At 39.1% G+C, this 18,566-nt stretch overlaps 1 protein-coding gene across 1 annotated transcript in view; it reads left to right on the top strand.

The window, feature by feature from the left end:
* LOC103198129 (synuclein alpha interacting protein) overlaps positions 1 to 18,566 on the top strand; it is a 91,735-nt gene that overhangs the window by 8,425 nt on the left and 64,744 nt on the right. The window contains exon 2 of the mRNA XM_007942235.2: positions 6,562 to 6,634. Within this exon, the coding sequence (XP_007940426.1) occupies positions 6,562 to 6,634 (73 nt within the window). The remainder of the gene's footprint in view (positions 1 to 6,561; positions 6,635 to 18,566) is intronic.

The following is an 18,566-nucleotide window of genomic DNA, read 5'->3' as shown; positions in this document are numbered from 1 at the left end:
TGAGACAAAGTGTATGTGAACTGCTGTATGGAAAGTGAATTTGCTCTGTAAATCTTCACCCAAATCACAATTAAAAATAAATAAATAATAATTAAAAAAAAGTGTGGCTGTAAATACCAGAGCAGAAGAGCTGTGGTCCGTCAGGCAGGCAGAGGCTCTTGGAGAAGAGGGTTGTGATTTTTACAGTATCAGAGGACAGAGCCAATGTTGAATGCATGCTAAAGAGAAAGAGAGAAGAGGGGGAAGGTGGTAGACAAAAGTCCTAAGGACATGGAGAGGGAGGAGGGCTGCCGAGCACAAGCAGATGGCTGACACTGAAGGGGTTGATTGTTAGTTCTCAGAGAAAGGAAAGTAGACACTATTTGTTATAGACACAGTTTGTGAAGACAGGCCATTTTTTCCTGAATGAATGGGCAGGTCTTTGGAAAAGAGATCAGAATTTTTAGAGGAAAAAATAATGTTTCTGAAAATCTCACTTGAGTTGTATGTTTGCTTCCACTCTTAGCTTTGCTTGTGCACATTATTGTCGTCGTTTTATTGTGTGTCTGTTGAGATGCCTGCCTGGATTTTGGAAAGCTGTGTGAGAAATCATGAATCTTGGGATCATTGTTTGGGTGACTGGGTTAATTGTTTCTTTTGGAAACCTAATAGGACCTTGGACGTTTAAAAGTCTCTAGCTTGAAAAGGTGCTTGAGATTTTAGCTCTTTCATTTTCTGTGGCTCATTACCATTTGAGTAATGTCTGCTTGTTCACCCAATTGGCTGCAGTTCTCAGGCATAAAGGCCAAAGCTTTTCAGTCCTGAACAATATCTAGGGGGGGTCAGAGATTCCCATAGCCCTCCTAGAAATTACATTACTGTTTTTATGACTCCCATGCATTAGCAACCTATTTTGCATGGCAAGGTAAGAAAATTGATTGAGGAAGGCTGGGGTGTTTAAGGTTGTCTTGTGTCATATCAATGCTATGCAGTTTGTGAAGCTAAGTTTCAGTGTTATCCCTTGGCCACAGACTCTCTTGGGTGAGAAAAGAACAAAAATCAGCCAAAATAACCTCCTGGGATAGGCGAAGCTATCTTTCCTTTCCTTTACAGTCCTAGCTCAGTCCCTCTCTTCCTGCCTCATTAGTTCTCACATCTTATTCTACTGAGCTTAAAATCATGACAGCAGTGAAGATGAAGAGGCAGCGCTGTGGGAAAGGAATACAGATTAGAGAGAAGAGGCTTAAATATTTAACACCACTTTACAGTTTGCAAAATGACTTCACATACATTATCTCATACAATTATCTGTGTTTTACAGATAAAGAAATTAAAGCCCAGAAATAGTAAATGCTTTATTTGTCCAGAACCACAGTAAATGTTGGAACTGGGACTTGAATCCAGATCTTCTGGCTCCAAATCCATTGTTCTTTATATAAAAGGCTAAGGCATCAGTCGGTACTAGTGCTATAACTATATTAAAAGGTTTCTTTTTTTAAGTTTACCATGATTACATTGCTAAAGTTATGGGTTTTCTTTCTTTGAAGAATATTAGCACTTACAAATGTTAGCTGTTATTATTGCCACTAAAATAATGAATTATTGAGGATAACTCATTTAATTCAGTTCAACAAGATCCTAGTATCCTAGGTAAATAAAATATTGTCTATTCCCTCAGGAAGCAGTTAATAAACATATAGATGAAACATCATGTGATGGATACACCAGAATGACCCGAATGGCTTGTGAAACTAAAGATTGCTGAGCCTGCACTCAGAGTTCCTCACAAGTTCTAGGTGGTGTTGATGTCGCTGCTGCAGAAACTACACTTTGAAAGCTACTATTGGTTCTGTCTTGAAAGGCGAGAGAAGTGATACCTAGTGATGTTTCAAGGATTAAAAGGAGTTTGCCTAATGCAATGAGTGGAATGGCATGACAGGTAGATGTAATAGCATATATAAAGGTGAAATATAGGTAAGAAACCACAAGAAATTTGGTATTGTAGCTACATGAAAAGAGAATTGGGCCATAGTGAGAGATGACGCTGAGCTCATGGAGACTTCAGGTGCCATGCTAAGGCACGTGGCCTCTTAAAGGCTTGCAGAGCCATTGAAGGATCTGAAACAGAGAAGCACCTTAATCAAATTTGTGTTTTAGAAAACTAGCTGATTCCAGAGGTGGTATGGAAGCTTAGAGGAAATTCCCACTTTCCACCTAAACATGCAAGAGTTCCTTTCAAAGTCTAAAATACTGTGGCCAGGGATTAGTCAGATGTGTGTTAAAAAAGAAACAAACCAAACCCACTGCCATCGAGCCAATTCTGACTCATAGTGACCCTATAGGACAGACTAGAACTACCTCAAAGGGTTTTCAAGGCTATAAATCTTTATAAAAGCAGACTGTCTCATCTCACTCCTGTGGAACAGCTGGTGGGTTCGAACCACTGACCTTCTGGTTAGCAGCCAAATGGTTTAACCACTACATCCTCAGAGCTCAGATGTGTGTTATATCTTGGTATATCAGTCAAACAGTTAATCAGTCACTATGTACCCAGCATACATATAAGTCAAACATATTATCCCTGGGGCTTGTTTGTGCCAAGACTAACACATGGGAGATGGACAACAGAGCATAAGACAGAACAGGATTCTACCAGGGACAGAAAGGAGAGCAGTCAGAAGAGATGAAGTAGTCAGTAAGAGATGAAGCAGTCAGCCTTGAGTTTCATGAAGAGGGCTGGCCTGAGGAACAGTGCTGCTGCATGGCTAGAAGAAGGCAATTTAGGCAAGTGGACTCCAGGGTTAAAGAACAGAATCAGTTAAAAACACTTGTTGATGAGTTGATACTGACACATGGTGACCCCATGTGTGTCCAAATAGAACTGTGCTCCATGCGATTTCAGTGCCTGATTTTTCAGAAGTAGATCACCAGGACTTTCTTCTGAGGCGGACTCGAACCATAGACCTTTCAGTTAGCAGCCAAGCCTGTTAACTCAGGACAAAAGAGCAGAAGGGGAACTAAACTCTAGATTCACAGGTACATTGATGAAGCTGAAGCAACCTAGGACAGACCCTCAGAGAACAGTGGAAAAGAGTGGAAAATAAATTTGGATCAAACAGGCTATTTCCACAAGGAAATGCCCAATTTTCAGAAAAGAAATTAAGTAGGCAACAGAGATTGGAAGCATAATACTTCTCAACCAACTGCAAGCCCCCTCTTCTCTCTGATCACCCAAAGTTAATAGGAATAAAGGGAACAGAATACAAAGGCTTCAGAGAGGGAGTTACATTAGTTCTTGGTTATGATTTGGCCCTGAGAGTAGGCATTGTTCTAAGAGGTGAATAGGCAATCTGGCAGCTCCATATAAAAGGCCATCTGTCCCAGGAACTGGAATGGAGGCCTGGGAAACCCGTGTCAGCTCCCAAATGGCAGCACAATGCATTGTTGGAAAGGAGACTTCTTGTGTCATTTGCTCTTCCCAACTTGGCAAATGTGAAACTATTTTTGCATGTTGTTATGTGAATTGTGTGTTTCCTATACATCTTCTTACATCGCAACTTAACTATCTTTACAGCATTCCCTTAAACTTTATCTTCCTTCCAAAGAGCAGCTTTTGTACAAAGCCACAAATTGCTTTTTCCTTGTGTCTTTATAAAGAATAGTGGATTTGTTCACAATATAGATTGGAGTTGCTGCCAAATTCGACATTCAGTCCACCCTTAAATGTATCCAAAACTTCAGTTTTCTGGCTTCATATCATCCTTCTCTTAGACTTCTGCACTTTTTACTTCCATTACCTGGAACAGCACATGACTTTTTCTGCAAGGTTATTTTTCCCAAAGAGTTAAGATGTATTTCTTCACAGGATTGGATTCCTAAATTATTATGCATGGAAAGTGGCAAAGCCACTTGTGATGTAGATTCAGGGCACTGGGCAGGGCTCACCAAACACAGTCTCTGACCACATTCAGTCCCCATGCCAGCAGCAGCCTGTATTGTTCTATTTTAAACTCTATCAAATTAAAACTCATTTGACACTATGGACCTTTGAGGTCTCATAGGAAGAGTTGAAGCTATGGCTAATAAATCAGTAGAGATTTTGACATTCCTGGGAATGTGGTAGCATAGTGCCTAAGGCATTTGACTGCTAACCAGAAGGCTGGCGGTTCAAACCCACCAGCCACTCCTCGGAAGGAAGGTTGGGCAATCTACTTCTGTAGTGATACTGCCTTGGCAACACAAAGAGGGGTCTCTGTGAGTCGAAGCTGAATCGACGGCACACAACAACAACAACAACTTTGGGATAGGAGGTGGCAGTTAGGATGCGTATGTCTGGAAATGCAGATAACAGCTTACCCAACTTAATCAAACAGGTATCATTAAGTCTAGTCTGCAAGAGTTGCTGAATTTATCATTAACTGTATTTAAATATAGCCAATCTTAAATTTTCTTTCTCTCCAAAATTTTACCTTGGAAGAAAACTAATTTGTAAAAAGAGAGGCTTTCCTGAAGGGTGCTTCATGGGGCACATGGCCACCAAAAACAAAAAGCCCAAATTTAATTGAATTACAGACTGTGTAATTATTTAACCTGTACCAGCTGGTCTCATGAAGCTACCAGATTCCTTGGAGACCTTGTACTTGGCCAGAAACATAAGGTACCATATTAGTAACAAGAAAAATGCCTTTTGTACCAGTTACTCCAACCCCCAAAGACCATAATGTATAAGGGGATAAACCTTGGAGTTCATTTTTGGTTTAAGAGGCGGTGATTCCCTCCCTTTGAGTGTGTGAATGGATTTGCTAACACACCTATAGTCCTTGAGGAATGGCCAGGAACAACAGGATACTATTGCATCAGACAGGTAAGAGTAATTTCTCTAATTAGTCATTTGAGATTTCATTTTTCACTTGGAAGTATTTGAAATTTAATTTGTTTGTGACATGCAATTGGCAAACTGACAATAGCTACAATTGCACCTCCCTCTAGTACAGTGTGGAATTGTGACATGCAATTGGCAAACTGACAATAGCTACAATTGCACCTCCCTCTAGTCTCAGTGTGGATTCTTTGCTTCATCTGTCAACATCAAGCTAACTAAAGTATGCTTTGTATTGAAAAATGTATCCTAATTACACATTCCTCACTTGTAATGCTAGAATAGTCGTAATGAGTTTCCCATGATCATTTTTCTTTTAGATTAAATATTTTTTCTCCACTCCAAAAAATTATGTAACAGTGAAGTAATTCAGATTTGTTCTCATTCATATATAAGAATGTTGGTCTGAGAATACAGAGCAAAGCATTTTTAAGAATGTGTATTTTATAAAGGAATGTCAGTGATGCTGTGGTTAAGCTCTCAGCTGCTAACCGATAGGTTAGCAATTGGGACCCACCAGACTCTTAATAGAACAAAGATAAGTCAGTCTGCTTCCGTAAAGATTTCAGCCTTAGAAACTGTATGGGGCAGTTCTGCTGTGACCTATAGGGTCGCTATGAGTCAGAATCAACTTGATGGCAGTAGGTTTTTGGGCTTACGGTATTTTATGAATGAAAGTGCAGATATGATTGAAGACAGTCCCTGCCTTGGCCTTTGATTAAAGAAAGAGCCCATCTTATTTATTTTGTTTTAAACTCTTCTTTAAAGACAGATTGACTGACATTAAATATAGTCCCCATAAATCATAGCTATTGGTTTTATAATTGTTTTAACTCTTCTGATTTTCTGCCCCTTTATGTCATAATTTGATATCCTGTTAGCCAGTCCCTGAGTCAGTGCTGAGACTGAGCTTGGAAAGTGATTTCTTTAATTCAGTCTAATCTATATATGAAACAGATGAGTTTGCAAACACAAAACCATGCTTCTTTTGCAATTTATGACATTACCCTGTTTTTTCCCATGGAGATTATAAATGTCACACAGTAAGGGCTATAGCAAGTGGCAACACTGGGGACTTTGGAATAGTCCAGTCAGCATAGGCACAGATAGGTCTTCTGATTGCCCTGGACGTTGTAGGAAGCTCGGTGCTCATCCACTTGCTTTTCACATTTAGACTGGTTCTTAGAATTCTGAGTGCAAATACTATAGCTATGTTTTGGAAACCCAGGCAGTTCTTTAGCCTTCCACAGGTAATAAAAATGATGGGGGCAAAATATCTGCTGGCCACACCTTGTTTGTTAAAGAAAGGCTGCCTAGCCCTCTTTTAATTTGTATCTGCTTAAATGCTTGTGGGTAAGAGGTTATGATGGGGCTAGATCACCATGCCACTATGCTACCAGAGCTCCCCACCAGCCACTCCTTGGAAGGAAGGTTGGGCAATCCTACTTCCGTAGTGATACTGCCTCGGAAACCCAAGGAGGGGTCGCTATGAGTCGGGTTTGACTCGACGGCACATAACAACAACAACAACAAGATCACCATGCTAATCCATTTAGAGTAAGATTCAATAGGTTTTCTGGATATACATGTTGTATTTAAGTATCACTTCTTGTGTATTTATTTTCTAGACAATATGAGTGAATATAGTTTAATCTCATTTTAATGTATTACTTTATACCCTTTCTCCTTGGTTTCCCATTCAGTATTCAGTCACATCACTCAAGACTATCCCAGAACTGTGTCGAAGATGTGATTCACAAAACGAGGACAGATCAGGTAGGTTTCACTCCTGCTATCACCTCTTTGTTCTGAGTTAGAGTGTGAGAACCACTGGAAGCTGTTTCTCCTTGCATTGGCTGCTCCTGCTTTCTATTTTCTTTTTCCTTTATAGCATCTCTACTCACCCCTGGCCCAACAAACAGATGTTAGGTCATCTACCCAAGGATAACAGGACGGGGAGGCCCTAATGAAAATTCAACTGTATACAAATAAATGTAGATCATCGCGGCAGCTCCAAACCACAGTATATGCAGCAATTTACTGAAAACCCGAGAAACCATTGGTGACAAAACATAATGATGCAGGCGCCAATGAAAAAATGTTGGATGCATTTACTACCCATATGGCAAGGACCAGCTTGGAGGATGATTCTTTGCCAAAGTCTGAAACCCTATCAGGGATGCGACATGATAGAATCTGTAATAAGGCATACTGTAACAGTTAAGATTAAAGCAAAGCTTTGGAGTGTAATAGTGTAAACTAAACAGAGAATTAAGGCATATAGATGAAAACCAGCTGGTTGACCTTTTCTCCTTGTACCCCACCCCCTCCTCTGATGGAAAAAAAAAAAGTATATTTAGGGTTGTTTTTCCCTCTGTAAATCAAATTAAGCCTCTTTGCTTTTCTCTCTGTGATGGGCAAAAATAAAAATAAAAGAGGATATTGATGGGAAAGATACCATGGTATTAAATAAACTATGAAATGATGTTTATTATTTTTTCCCAGTAATTACCTTAAAGCATCACCAGTAAAGCCTAAGCCAGACCTCCTCTAAATGGTAACTAGAATCTGGGGAACCAACTGTGGAAGAAGGATTAAGATGATCCTCAGTTGAAAATAAGTAGATGTGCCTTTACCTGTACAGCTACCAGAATTCTAGATCTTTCTAACTGAAAGGACTTTTACAAAGCTGATGTAGTACTTTTCCCCTGGACCATTTGTTTTCTCTTGACATTTGGCTTAGATGTGATAGGAAAAATAATTAGTCTTCTAGGCTTGTTTATCTCTCTTTTTTTTTTTTTTCCTTTTGTGAGTGAAAGTAATGCTTCAAAGTTTGGGTCAGAAACATCATAGAACATGGTTTTAAACTCAAATAAAATTTTCCTTTTTCTATTTTTTCCCCCCAATACCCTCTAGTTTCTGTAGGATCTAATAGAGGTTTTGGCTCTGAATCTTTCAAGACAGACCTCTTTAAAAGGTTTCACCTGTATCAAAGTTGAACTTAAGACTGTGATCAGTGACACAGGTAATAGAAAGCAGTAGAGACTTCACCAGCTTCAGAATCTAAAGATCTAGGTTCGAGAACAAATTCAGCCATCCATCAGCTACACAATCTTGAGCCTGTGACTAATTATCAGTAAAATAATACTGGGCTAGAGTAAAGAAGAATCAAGAAAACCAAAGACTCATGGAAACAATTAGTCCATGGGACTAGTGGACTATGAGAACCTCAGCCTATATGACCATGAGACCAGAAGAACTAGATGGTGCTTGGCTACTCCTGTCAGCCACTTGGAGGGGGATCTATGTAGGAGATCCTGGGTAAAGTGGGAGAACAATGTAGAACAAAACTCAAAATCATAAAAAAGAAAAGACAAGACCAGGTTTACTGGTCTGATAGAGCTTGGCAAGACCCCCAAGACTTTGGCCCTTAGTTACCCTTCTGGTCTGGAATTGAACTCACTCCCATGGCTTCCAGCCAAACAAGAGACAGACATAGGATGAACATTTACATCAGGTAGATAGATACACTCTTTAGAACAATCAATTGTGGGAGAATAGAAGGGCAATAATTGCACAGGGAGATAGATCAGGAGGCAGGAATGCATAGGAAAGAAGGACACAGGGAAGAAGTAACTACAGGGAGGAAGTAGAAAGCTGTTCATTATGGGGAATTGTAGTCAGTGTCATGAAACAAAATGTATATGAACTGTATGGAAAATGAATTTGCTTTGTAAACTTTCACCCAAATCACAATAATTTTTTTTTTTTTTAATCAGTTTTGCCAATGTCATGAGTTGTTATTAGGATCACAATTAGGTGAGGTATTGGGAAAAAAACAAATGTACTGCCATCGAGTCGATTCGACTCATAGCAACCCCTCCTTGGGTTTCCAAGGCAATATCTCTATGGAAGTAGATTGCCCAATCTTCCTTCTGAGTAGTGGCTGGTGGGTTTGAACCACTAGCCTTCTGGTTAGCAGTCAAATGCCTTAGATACTATGCCACCAGGAAGGTATTTTACAAATATGAAATTTTCTTTTTGCTTTAATTGGAGGTGGAGAGTAAGAGAGAAGAAATAATAATAGCAACACTTCAATAGTGCCTAATATGTTAGGTACCATTGTAAGCACTTCATATACATTATCCCAATTAATCTTAAAATCCCTAAGAACTAAGTACTATTATGATCTTCATATTTTGGATGGGGGAACTAAGGCAGAGACAGTTATGTTTCTTGCCCAGGGTCACACATCAGTTTAGTTACAGAGCTGGAATTCAAAACACAGGAAGACTGCCTCTAGAGTCCATTCTCTTACCCATTGCAAGTACTACCTCTCACATAGCTAGACTTCTAAACCAAAAATCTCAACACCGTTGAGTCAATTTTGACTCATAGCAACCCCTCCTTGGGTTTCTGAGGTGGTATCTCTATGGAAGTATATTGCCCAATCTTCCTTCCAAGAAGTGGCTGGTGAAGTTGAACCACCAGCCTTCTGGTTAGCTGTCAAATGCTCTAGGCACAACATCACCAGAGCTCCCATAGTAGTAATAATTTAATTTTAGGAATATTACTCTTTGAAAAAATTTTAAGTCAGCATCTTTCTTCATTGTTTAAGTAGTAAATTTCTTTTCCCTGTTTAATAGCTTCTCCTGCTGACAACATTAAGTGAATAAACAGAAGCTTTCAAAAACATTTTTTTTCTGCTGCCTGATTCATTCAGTTTTTACCAGATCTTTTAGCCACTTCCACAGTTGATGATGTTAGATGTTTCTTCTGTAGTTGAGGAGGTGGCATGTTTCAAGTTTAGAAGCTTTTTAAACTTTACCCAGAGCAAAGACCCAATACTCAAGGTAATCAACAATAAATACTTAGGCCTGACAGAAATGTTTGTATGAGGAAAAGACATGTTGTTGCTGTCATGTGCCGTCGAGTATATAGGCCTCTTAAAAAAATACCATGTAGGCTTCCAGTTTGGTGGACAGTTAGAGACTGGTAAACCACTTTTAAATAGAGCAAGAACAATCCTAGACAAAGGAACCTGTGAAAAAATCCATCTCTCCACAGAAACCAAAAATAAAATAAAATAAAATAACCAAACTCACTGCCGTTGAGTCAGACCCAACTCATAGCAACCCCTTCTTGGGTTTCCAAGGTGGTATCACTACAGAAGTAGAATGCCCAATCTTCCTTCTGAGGAGTGGCTGGTGGGTTTGAACTGCCAGCCTTCCAAAAAATTATCTGTGGACTCCTTTGAAAAACATCTTCTCAACATGGTAAAGTTTTCAGACCTAGTCCCTGAAAGAGTTTAGGCATTCTCATGGGTATCCACATGTAGAAATAAACACCCTTGCTTTGCTTGTAAGAAGCTTTGGTGGTATAATGGTTAAAGCATTGGACTGCTAACCAGAGGGTCAGCAGTTTGAACCCACCAGATGTTCCACAGACCAAAGATAAGGCAGTCTATTTCCGTAAAGATTTACAGCCATGGAAGCCCTATGGGGCAGTTTTACTCTGTCTTTAAGGGTCACTATGAGTCAGAATTGATTCAATGGCATTGAGTTGTCTTGTACCAAACATACAGAGTGTATGTATTCAGTGGCTGGGTTGTCTTGTACCAAACACTGAGGAGGGCTATGCTTCAGGAATGCTTGCAAACTTCCATCTTTATGGTAATTTTTTCAAACAGATGGCTCAGAGACATATTGGCTTCTGAGAAAATTTTGCGTCTTCTTTCAGATGAGGTACCCTCTGGGAAAACTTTTCCCAAAACCTCCTGTCACTTAGAATATACCCTTACCAAATAAGGACATTTCTCTTCACTTTTCTAGAATATGGTAAGCACAGTTTTATGTAGGTTGTCCAATATTAACATAATTCTTGTTATTCAAAATCTTTGACAGAATGTTCTTGGACTCATGAGTTCTTTTATTTGTTCATTCAACAAATACTTGTTCAGTGTTCTTTGTTCCAGGCACTGAGGACATTGTAAAGAATAAGACAAGGCCTCTGCTCTTATGGAGCTTAGATTCTAGTGAGAATGACAGACAAAAAGCAAGCAAACAAATAAGTGAGATCACTTCACATAGTGATAAGAGGTGAAATGAGATAGTGTGATAGAGTAACCTGTAGGAGTAGAAGATATAGTAGCTCAGGGAATATGAGCAGGACCCAGCCATATGAAAATCAGGAGAAGAGTGTCGAAGACAGAACTAGCAAATCCAAACTCCCTGCACCAGGAATGAGCCTAGTATGTACAAGGAAGAAAGAGAAAACAAATGTAGGGTATACGGGTGTTCTTTGTACTGTTTTTGTTTACACAACTATAAATGTTTTTCCCAAATGAAAAGTTTAAAAACTATTTACAAATAAAAACTTATAAAAAGGAAAAACAAAATAAAAAGGAAAAAACAGAAATCACTTAGTTCAAAGTCCACCAGATCTGTGAAGGTGATGTTCATCATGCCCCCGTGAAGTCATCTAGCCTAAGCTTGCTCACCTCAGTGACAAGGAACTCACTGTCTAATGAGGCAGCCCACCCATAAAGGTTAGTTATTTTGTTCAGCCAGTATTACTGTCCTCAGACTTCCACTAATTGATCTGGGTTCTTCCTTTAGAACCCTAGTGAAGAAGTACAATTTCTGCTATGCAAGAATGTCCCTAACTGGAGGTAACAGTTGCTCTTCCCATGTCTTGCTCTCTCTGGAACCACTAGTTTATCAGCATCCCTCTTTTAAGGCTGCTCCACGTATGGTCTGATAGATCCTTTTAGCCCCCTAGAGCAGTCCTAGGATATTTACCACACTCCTCTGCTGTCTTCTGTTGTGGCTACAAAGACAAAACTCAAACCCACCCTTTGTGCCTATTTCCAAGTGTTCTGAGTGGAGTAGACAGGTGAAATGAACCCTGGTTGGGATCCTTGCAAGTCCCTCTTTGGGACCGAGCCTATAATTTACCTCCCATCATCCTTGAACCCTGTTGTTGTTGTTATGTGCCGTCGAGTCATACCCGACTCATAGTGACCCCTCCTTGGGTTTCTGAGGCAGTATCACTACAGAAGTAGATTGCCCCATCTTCCTTCCGAGGAGTGGCTGGTGGGTTTGAACCTCCAGCCTTCTGGTTAGCAGTCAAGTGCCTTAGGCAGTATGCTACCAGGACTCCCTAGGCCAGCACTATTAGTGGGCTCCAGGAATGGAAATAACAAAGTTTTGTCAGAGGCCTGGGAGCAGTGCCGTTTTACCTTTACAAGCTCACTGATGCCCAGTTCTTGCCCTTGAGATGCCATTTCTTTAGCTGAAGGCTTTGATCCCAATGAGTTGTGCATTTTCTACTGACAGGAACAACATTTTGAACTATTCATTATTTACACTGCAATGTACTTAGATTTCAGGATTTTTGTGAGAAAGGTGGTTTTGAAAGTAAGGGAGTGTGAAGGCGTTGTAGGCACTACAAAAAGATGGGAGGGAGGTGAAAAACTAGGAACTGGCAACCTAGCAAGAACTCTGCCTGTGCTTGGAGTTGCACTAGTGTTGTCGAGATTTCAGAGTTATTTCCTAAGTGTCCATTGTATGAGGTATTATGCCAGGTTGTCTATAAACAGCATATTTATATTCAGAATAACTCTCTGGGGGAGGACCATTGTTATTTCCATTTTATTGATATTGAAACTGAGGCTCATAGAAGGTAAACATTTAGCCCATGGCCCTGGAGCTAAAAAGTATATTGGAAACCAGCTCTGTTGTCTCCAGAGCACCTATAAATGTAAGCCAACTGAGGAGTAATTTAGTCTAGGGAACCATGTGTGACAAGTAGTATGAGGGTATAGGTTTAGAAGCAAAGGAAGTTATGTATGAAACTTTTGTAACTACAAAGGAAAGTTACTTGTGAAAAATTTACACGTATTCTCTGTTTAATCTTTGTTACTCACGTAGGAAAAGAGGACAGCACAAGGCAGTGAGTGTTAAATCTGCTCACTGGTTTTTTCAAGTGTGGACTAAAAATAAGTTATGTAGACATATGGTATTCAAATCAAAGTACATTCAACTTCATTGACTTTGAAGGCTTTTTTTTAAAAAAATTAGGCATTCAGATTGACGTTTTTTCAGTTCACAGTGCTTCTTTCAAAATTTGTATCTGCTAAGCTCATTGTGAATTTTCTCATGAAAGAAAGCCGATAAATATTAATGCAGCTTTGCATCTAAGAACTTAGATCTCTCAGTTTAGAAAATTCAATTATGTAATGGTAGTATACGATCCTATGATGTGTTTGGAAATAGATTCTGAAAGAATTTGAATACTTAAATAATAGAAAATACTTACATAGCAATGGGTGAAGAAAAGCCATGCTTTTTAAATTTGGTATCTGGTAAAGGTCATTTTGGATATGTATTTAAAAGCATTGCAAAATTGCAATATTTTTAATCCCTTAGCATGCAAATGATATGACAAACCCTGAACCTATCCAAATAAAATATATGGTTTTCTAAGATTTTCAAGGATTTCAGCCAGCATCAAAAATACTAAGTTGACATGAAATTTATTCTGTAGTCATTGCTGTGACATAGTGGATGATTCTAAATATATAAACCTCCTGTTTCCAATTTTGACTAAGGTTTAACTCTACAAGCATGAAAAAGAAGGTTGGTATGGCAGTTGAAACTGAAAAGCCTGCTTATTAATCCATTTCACATGATATAATAGAAACTAGACTCTGAAGAACAAGGAAATACATTTTCTAAGAGTTTAATCAAGAAAATGGACATTTCAACCTAGCAAAAAATCTAATATTAATGACAAAAACCTCCATTTATTTAACCTAGGCAAGAATTTAGAAATAATAAAACATCTATATAAGATGTTAGCCACATAAAAGAACCAATAATTTTTTTCTTTAACAAAATTATAATTTTAATTATATAGATAATCCATTATAAAAAATGGCAAGTAAAAACTGTAATTAGCCCTGCCACCAAAACAAAAGTACTGTGTTTCTTTCTAGTTATTTTTCTTGAGGCATATTTTTTAGGTGTAGTTGTAATAATAGTGTGAGGACAGTTTTGTCTCCTGCTTTTCTCAGAATGTGTGTAACTATCGTGTGTGTGTGTGTGTGTGTGTGTGTGTGAGATTTGCATGAAAGGTTTATAGAGCAAATTCATTTTCCATACAACAGTTCCTACACATTTTGTTTCATGACATTGATTGCAACCCCCATAATGTCACAACTCTCTTCCCACTTCCTCCCTGTGATTACCTTTTCTCTGTGTCCTTCTTCCCTATGCATTCCTGCCCTTTGTGCTATCTCCCTATGCAAATACTGTCCTTCTCATCTTCCATGGTTGATCGTTCTAAGGAGTGTGCCTACCTGGTGTGAATGTTCACCTTATCACTGTCTATTTGTATGGCTAGAAGCCACAGGAGTGAGTTCAATTCCAGCCCCAAAGAGTGACTAAGGGCATAGTCTCAGGAGCTTTACCAGTCTCTATCAAACCACTAAGCCTGGTCTTTTTTGTGATTTTTGAGTGTTGTTCCACATTTTTTCTTTACTCAACCAGGATCTCCTATTTTGATCCCTTTCCTAGTGGTTGGCAGTGGTAGATGGGCACCACCTAGTTCTTCTGGTCTCAGGGTCAAGTAGGCTAAGGTTTGCATGGCCCACAGTCAGTCCTTAGACTAATTGTTTCCATGCATCTTTGGTTTTCTTTGGTCGAGAAACCAGTTGCATCTTAGATAGACACTTGTAAGCTTTTAAGGCACTCAATAAAGTAGGATGTAGGACAATGTATTTGTATAGTATGTTATGCCAGTTGAGCTTGATGTCCCCCATGACTATGGTCCAGAGCCCATGAGCCCAACAACTTCCTCCCTCAGGATGGTTGTCTGTGACCAGGAAGTTATCATAACATTGCCCTTTGTTAGCTCAGTTATATATATGGGCGTTGTTTTAACATGTACAAATATGTATGTAGAAATATCTTCTGCCAAATGTATATAGGTCATGGATATATTCCCTTTCTGATCATTCAGCCTGTCTACCTATGTATCCACCTATAGATTAAAGTTTGTTATTACTGATTATGCAGTATTGTGTATGTAAAAGTGTTTATCTTTGTTGTCTGTACCTCTTTTGCACCTCTCTGTATCTTCCTTTTCTTTAATCTTATTGTGTGGGTCACTTGCTTTTGGTATATTGCCTTTCCCTTCACCCAAATCAGTACTTGTCTCTTACCTATCTAGTAGTTTTCTCTCCCCTCCCACCCCTGGTAACTAACAAAGAAAGTTTCCTTCCATATATAAACCTTTCCTTGACTTTTTACAATAGTGGACAAATACAATGTTTATCCTTCTGTGATTAACTTGTTTCACTCAGCATAATGTCCTCCAAGTTCATCCATGCTATGCAGTGTTTTGCAGATTCTATGTTATTCTTTAGTGTTGCATAGTATTCCATTTTGTGTATGTACCATTGTTTGGTTACCTGTTCCTCTACTGCTGGGCACTTGGGTTGCTTCCTTCTCTTTGTTACTGTGAATAGTGCTGTGATGAACATGGATGTGCATGCATCTATTCATGTACTGGCTCTCACTTTTTTCAGATATATACCTAGAAATGGGATTGCTGAATCAAATAGTATTTCTATTTCCAACTGTTTAAGGAATCACCGTACCATTTTCCACAGTGGTTGTGTCATTTTACAGTCCTACCAGCAATTTATGAGAGTCCCTATCTTTCCACATCATCACCAGCATTTGTTATTTTCTGTCTTGTTGAACTTTGCTATTAGTGCTGGGGCCAGATGGTATCTCATGGTTGTTTCGGTTTGCATCTCTCTAATGGCTAGTGATCATGAACATTTCTGCATGAATATCTTCTTTGGTGAAGTGTGGCTATCGTTTTTAATGAACTATAAGCTTACATGTGAAAGTAAAGCTGCCCCCTTTGTCCATTGGGAGAGGTCATCTCTACCTTTAATCCATTAATACCTTGCTTTTGTTTCTGAGAGAAAGTGATTTTGGGGAAAATGGGAGCAATGAGCAATAGAAAAATTAAAAAAAAAACTTTGGTGGTCTCAAAATAATGAAAAGGGCTATAGTAGTAGAGTTTCAATACATTGCATCTTCACTTCTTCTCTGTATTTAAACATTTCTTCTCTTTGCTTAACTATAGATATAATTGGTATACTTCCATGGTTTTATAAAAGATTAATGGCAATGTTATAAAAAAGAAAGTCAGGATGTCCATCTATTAATAGATGAATAGCTGTATAAAATATGGTAAATAAATACAATGGGATATGATTCACTCATAAATGGAAATTATATTCCATGCTCCAGTATGGATGAACCTTGAAATCATTAGGCTGAATGTGAAAAGTAAAAAAATGAAAGGACAAATATTATATGACTCCACTTATATGAAATATCTAGAATAGCCAAATGCATGGAGATTCAAGTTTATTAGAAGTTATCAGAGTTGGAGAGAGGTATTAATGGGGCATTAATGCTTAAGTGATACTGAGTTTTCCTTGGGGTGATGAATATGGTTAGTGGTGATGGTTGCACAGCATAGTGAACATAAATAATATCACGGAACTATACACTTAAAGGGAGCTCTGGTAGCATAGTGCCTAAGGCATTTTTGACTGCTAACCAGAAGTCTGGTTGTTTAACCCCACCAGCCACTCCTCAGAAGAAAGATTGGGCAATCTACTTTCATAGTGATACCACATCAGAAACCCAAGTAGAGGTTGTTATGAGTGGGATCTGACTTGACGGCAGTGAGTTTAGTTTTTTGCTTTTTATGCACTTAAAATGGTTGAAATGGAAAAGTTTTTGTTACGTATTTTTTTTACCCCAATAAAATTCTTTTTAAAAAGAAAAAGTAAGTCAGGGCCAAGACAGTTTTAGAGAGAGAAAAAATTCAAGAGAAGGGACTCAGTTTCCTCTCTCTTATCTTCTAAACTAATAGAGAAACCATTTCTCAGTAGAATGAGTTCAAGGAAAATGCAGTAAGAAAGGATGAGAAACTTGAAGTATATAGACAAAGGTAATTTAGGTGCAGAGGAGGTGATAAGTATATATGCGAAGTATGGAGAGATGAATGAATGTGTGCTGAGGTAAAGGGAAACCTTGCTGCTTTGGTTTTGTATGATAACTGTGATATGGGTCAGCTTCTATTTTGTTTCTTTTCATTTGTGTTTGATACTCTGATCCTTTAGTTACCTCCTTTTACATCTGCCATCATCAGTCTTTTCCACTCTAAGGAATCATTACCCTCATTGAAAAAAAAAAAGAACCCAAACTCACTGACGTCCAGTTGACTCCGACTCATAGTGATCCCTTCTTGAGTTTCTGAGGAGGTATCTCTATGGAAGTAGATAATACAAACACATTCTAATTATCTCACATCTCATAAAACAAAACCCCCACTGGCCATTTCTCTGCCCTGCTTTAGGCCAAAGTTCTTTAAAGAGTTATGACAGATTGTCTCCAGTCCTCCATCTCTCATCCACTCTAAGCATTTCCTATATGACTTCTACCTCTATAGAGTAAATAATGTCCTGAATTGTATACACCTTCCATTCTGTCAAATCCGTTAACATTTTGATATTCCCATCTTTATTGACCTCCGAGCATTATTTTAGACTATTGACCACTTCTTTCTGGAAACAGTCCCCTTTTGGCTTTGTGATACAACCCATCTCCTTGTTTCTCTCTTAATGCTCAGACTTCCTGTTAATGCTAATTCTTCCTCCTTCTCTGCATTAAGTATTCAAGTCAGCCCAGTTGTAGGACTGTTCTGGTTACCTAGTATCACTCTGACAAGAATATACCACAAATGGGATGTTTGAATAAACAGAAGTTTATTCTCTTGTAGTTCAGGAGGCTAGAAGTCCAAGTTCAAAGTGCCAGGCTCTAGAGGCTGTGTGAAAGCCCCTCGACCTTGGGCTTCAGCTCTGCCTTTTGCTCCTGGCCCACTGAAGCTAGAGACATCTCCATTCAGGCAGCTACTGGCTGCTGAGGCTCACATACCCAAGGTCAACAAACAAAATGGCACAGTCCTGATGTTACCAAACTGCACAGCAGGCCATTAATTCAAGTTCATTGGAAGTCCCAAAGTCAGCAGAGCATGGCAGGCTGCTGAACAAGGACACGGCTGTATGCAGGGTTCGAGCGTGCCATAAACTGGAGAGCAGTCCCAAAGCTGTTTCTTATCTATGGGAAGCAGACCACATACCCGAAGCAGCTACTCGGCTCCTCCAGTAGATTCCACCATGGAGTTAATTACCAGTCTCACGATGGGGAGTAACTCCATTCAGCTGCCCAGCCATTCAACCAGGCCCAGCCAAGTTGACACACAAACTAACCAACACAAGGACCTCTCTCCTCTCAATCTCTAAGATAGTATCTCATCCATTCTATGGCTTCAGCTACCATTTGCACGCTGCTGCTACTTTCCTCAGAACTCTAGCCTCCCCCCTTTAATGAGCCCTCAATATCTTCATTAGATATCTCATGAAATTCTGAAGAATTGTTGATTCCCCAATGTGACCCTCCAAAACTCCCCCAGCATCCATTCAGTTACTGAAGCCAGAATTCTTCCTCTACCTCATACCCAACACTTTGTTGTTGTTTGTTGTTATGTACCATCAAGTTGGGCCCAACTCATAGTGACCCCCTCCTTGGATTTCTGAGGCACTATCACTATGGAA

This window comes from Orycteropus afer, unplaced genomic scaffold (genome assembly GCF_000298275.1).
Source record: "Orycteropus afer afer isolate SDZICR_OR568_19922 unplaced genomic scaffold, OryAfe1.0 scaffold00086, whole genome shotgun sequence".
Taxonomy (NCBI): domain Eukaryota; kingdom Metazoa; phylum Chordata; class Mammalia; order Tubulidentata; family Orycteropodidae; genus Orycteropus; species Orycteropus afer.
Note: the sequence above shows the minus strand (reverse complement) of the source record. Positions and strands in the feature narration are given on the sequence as shown.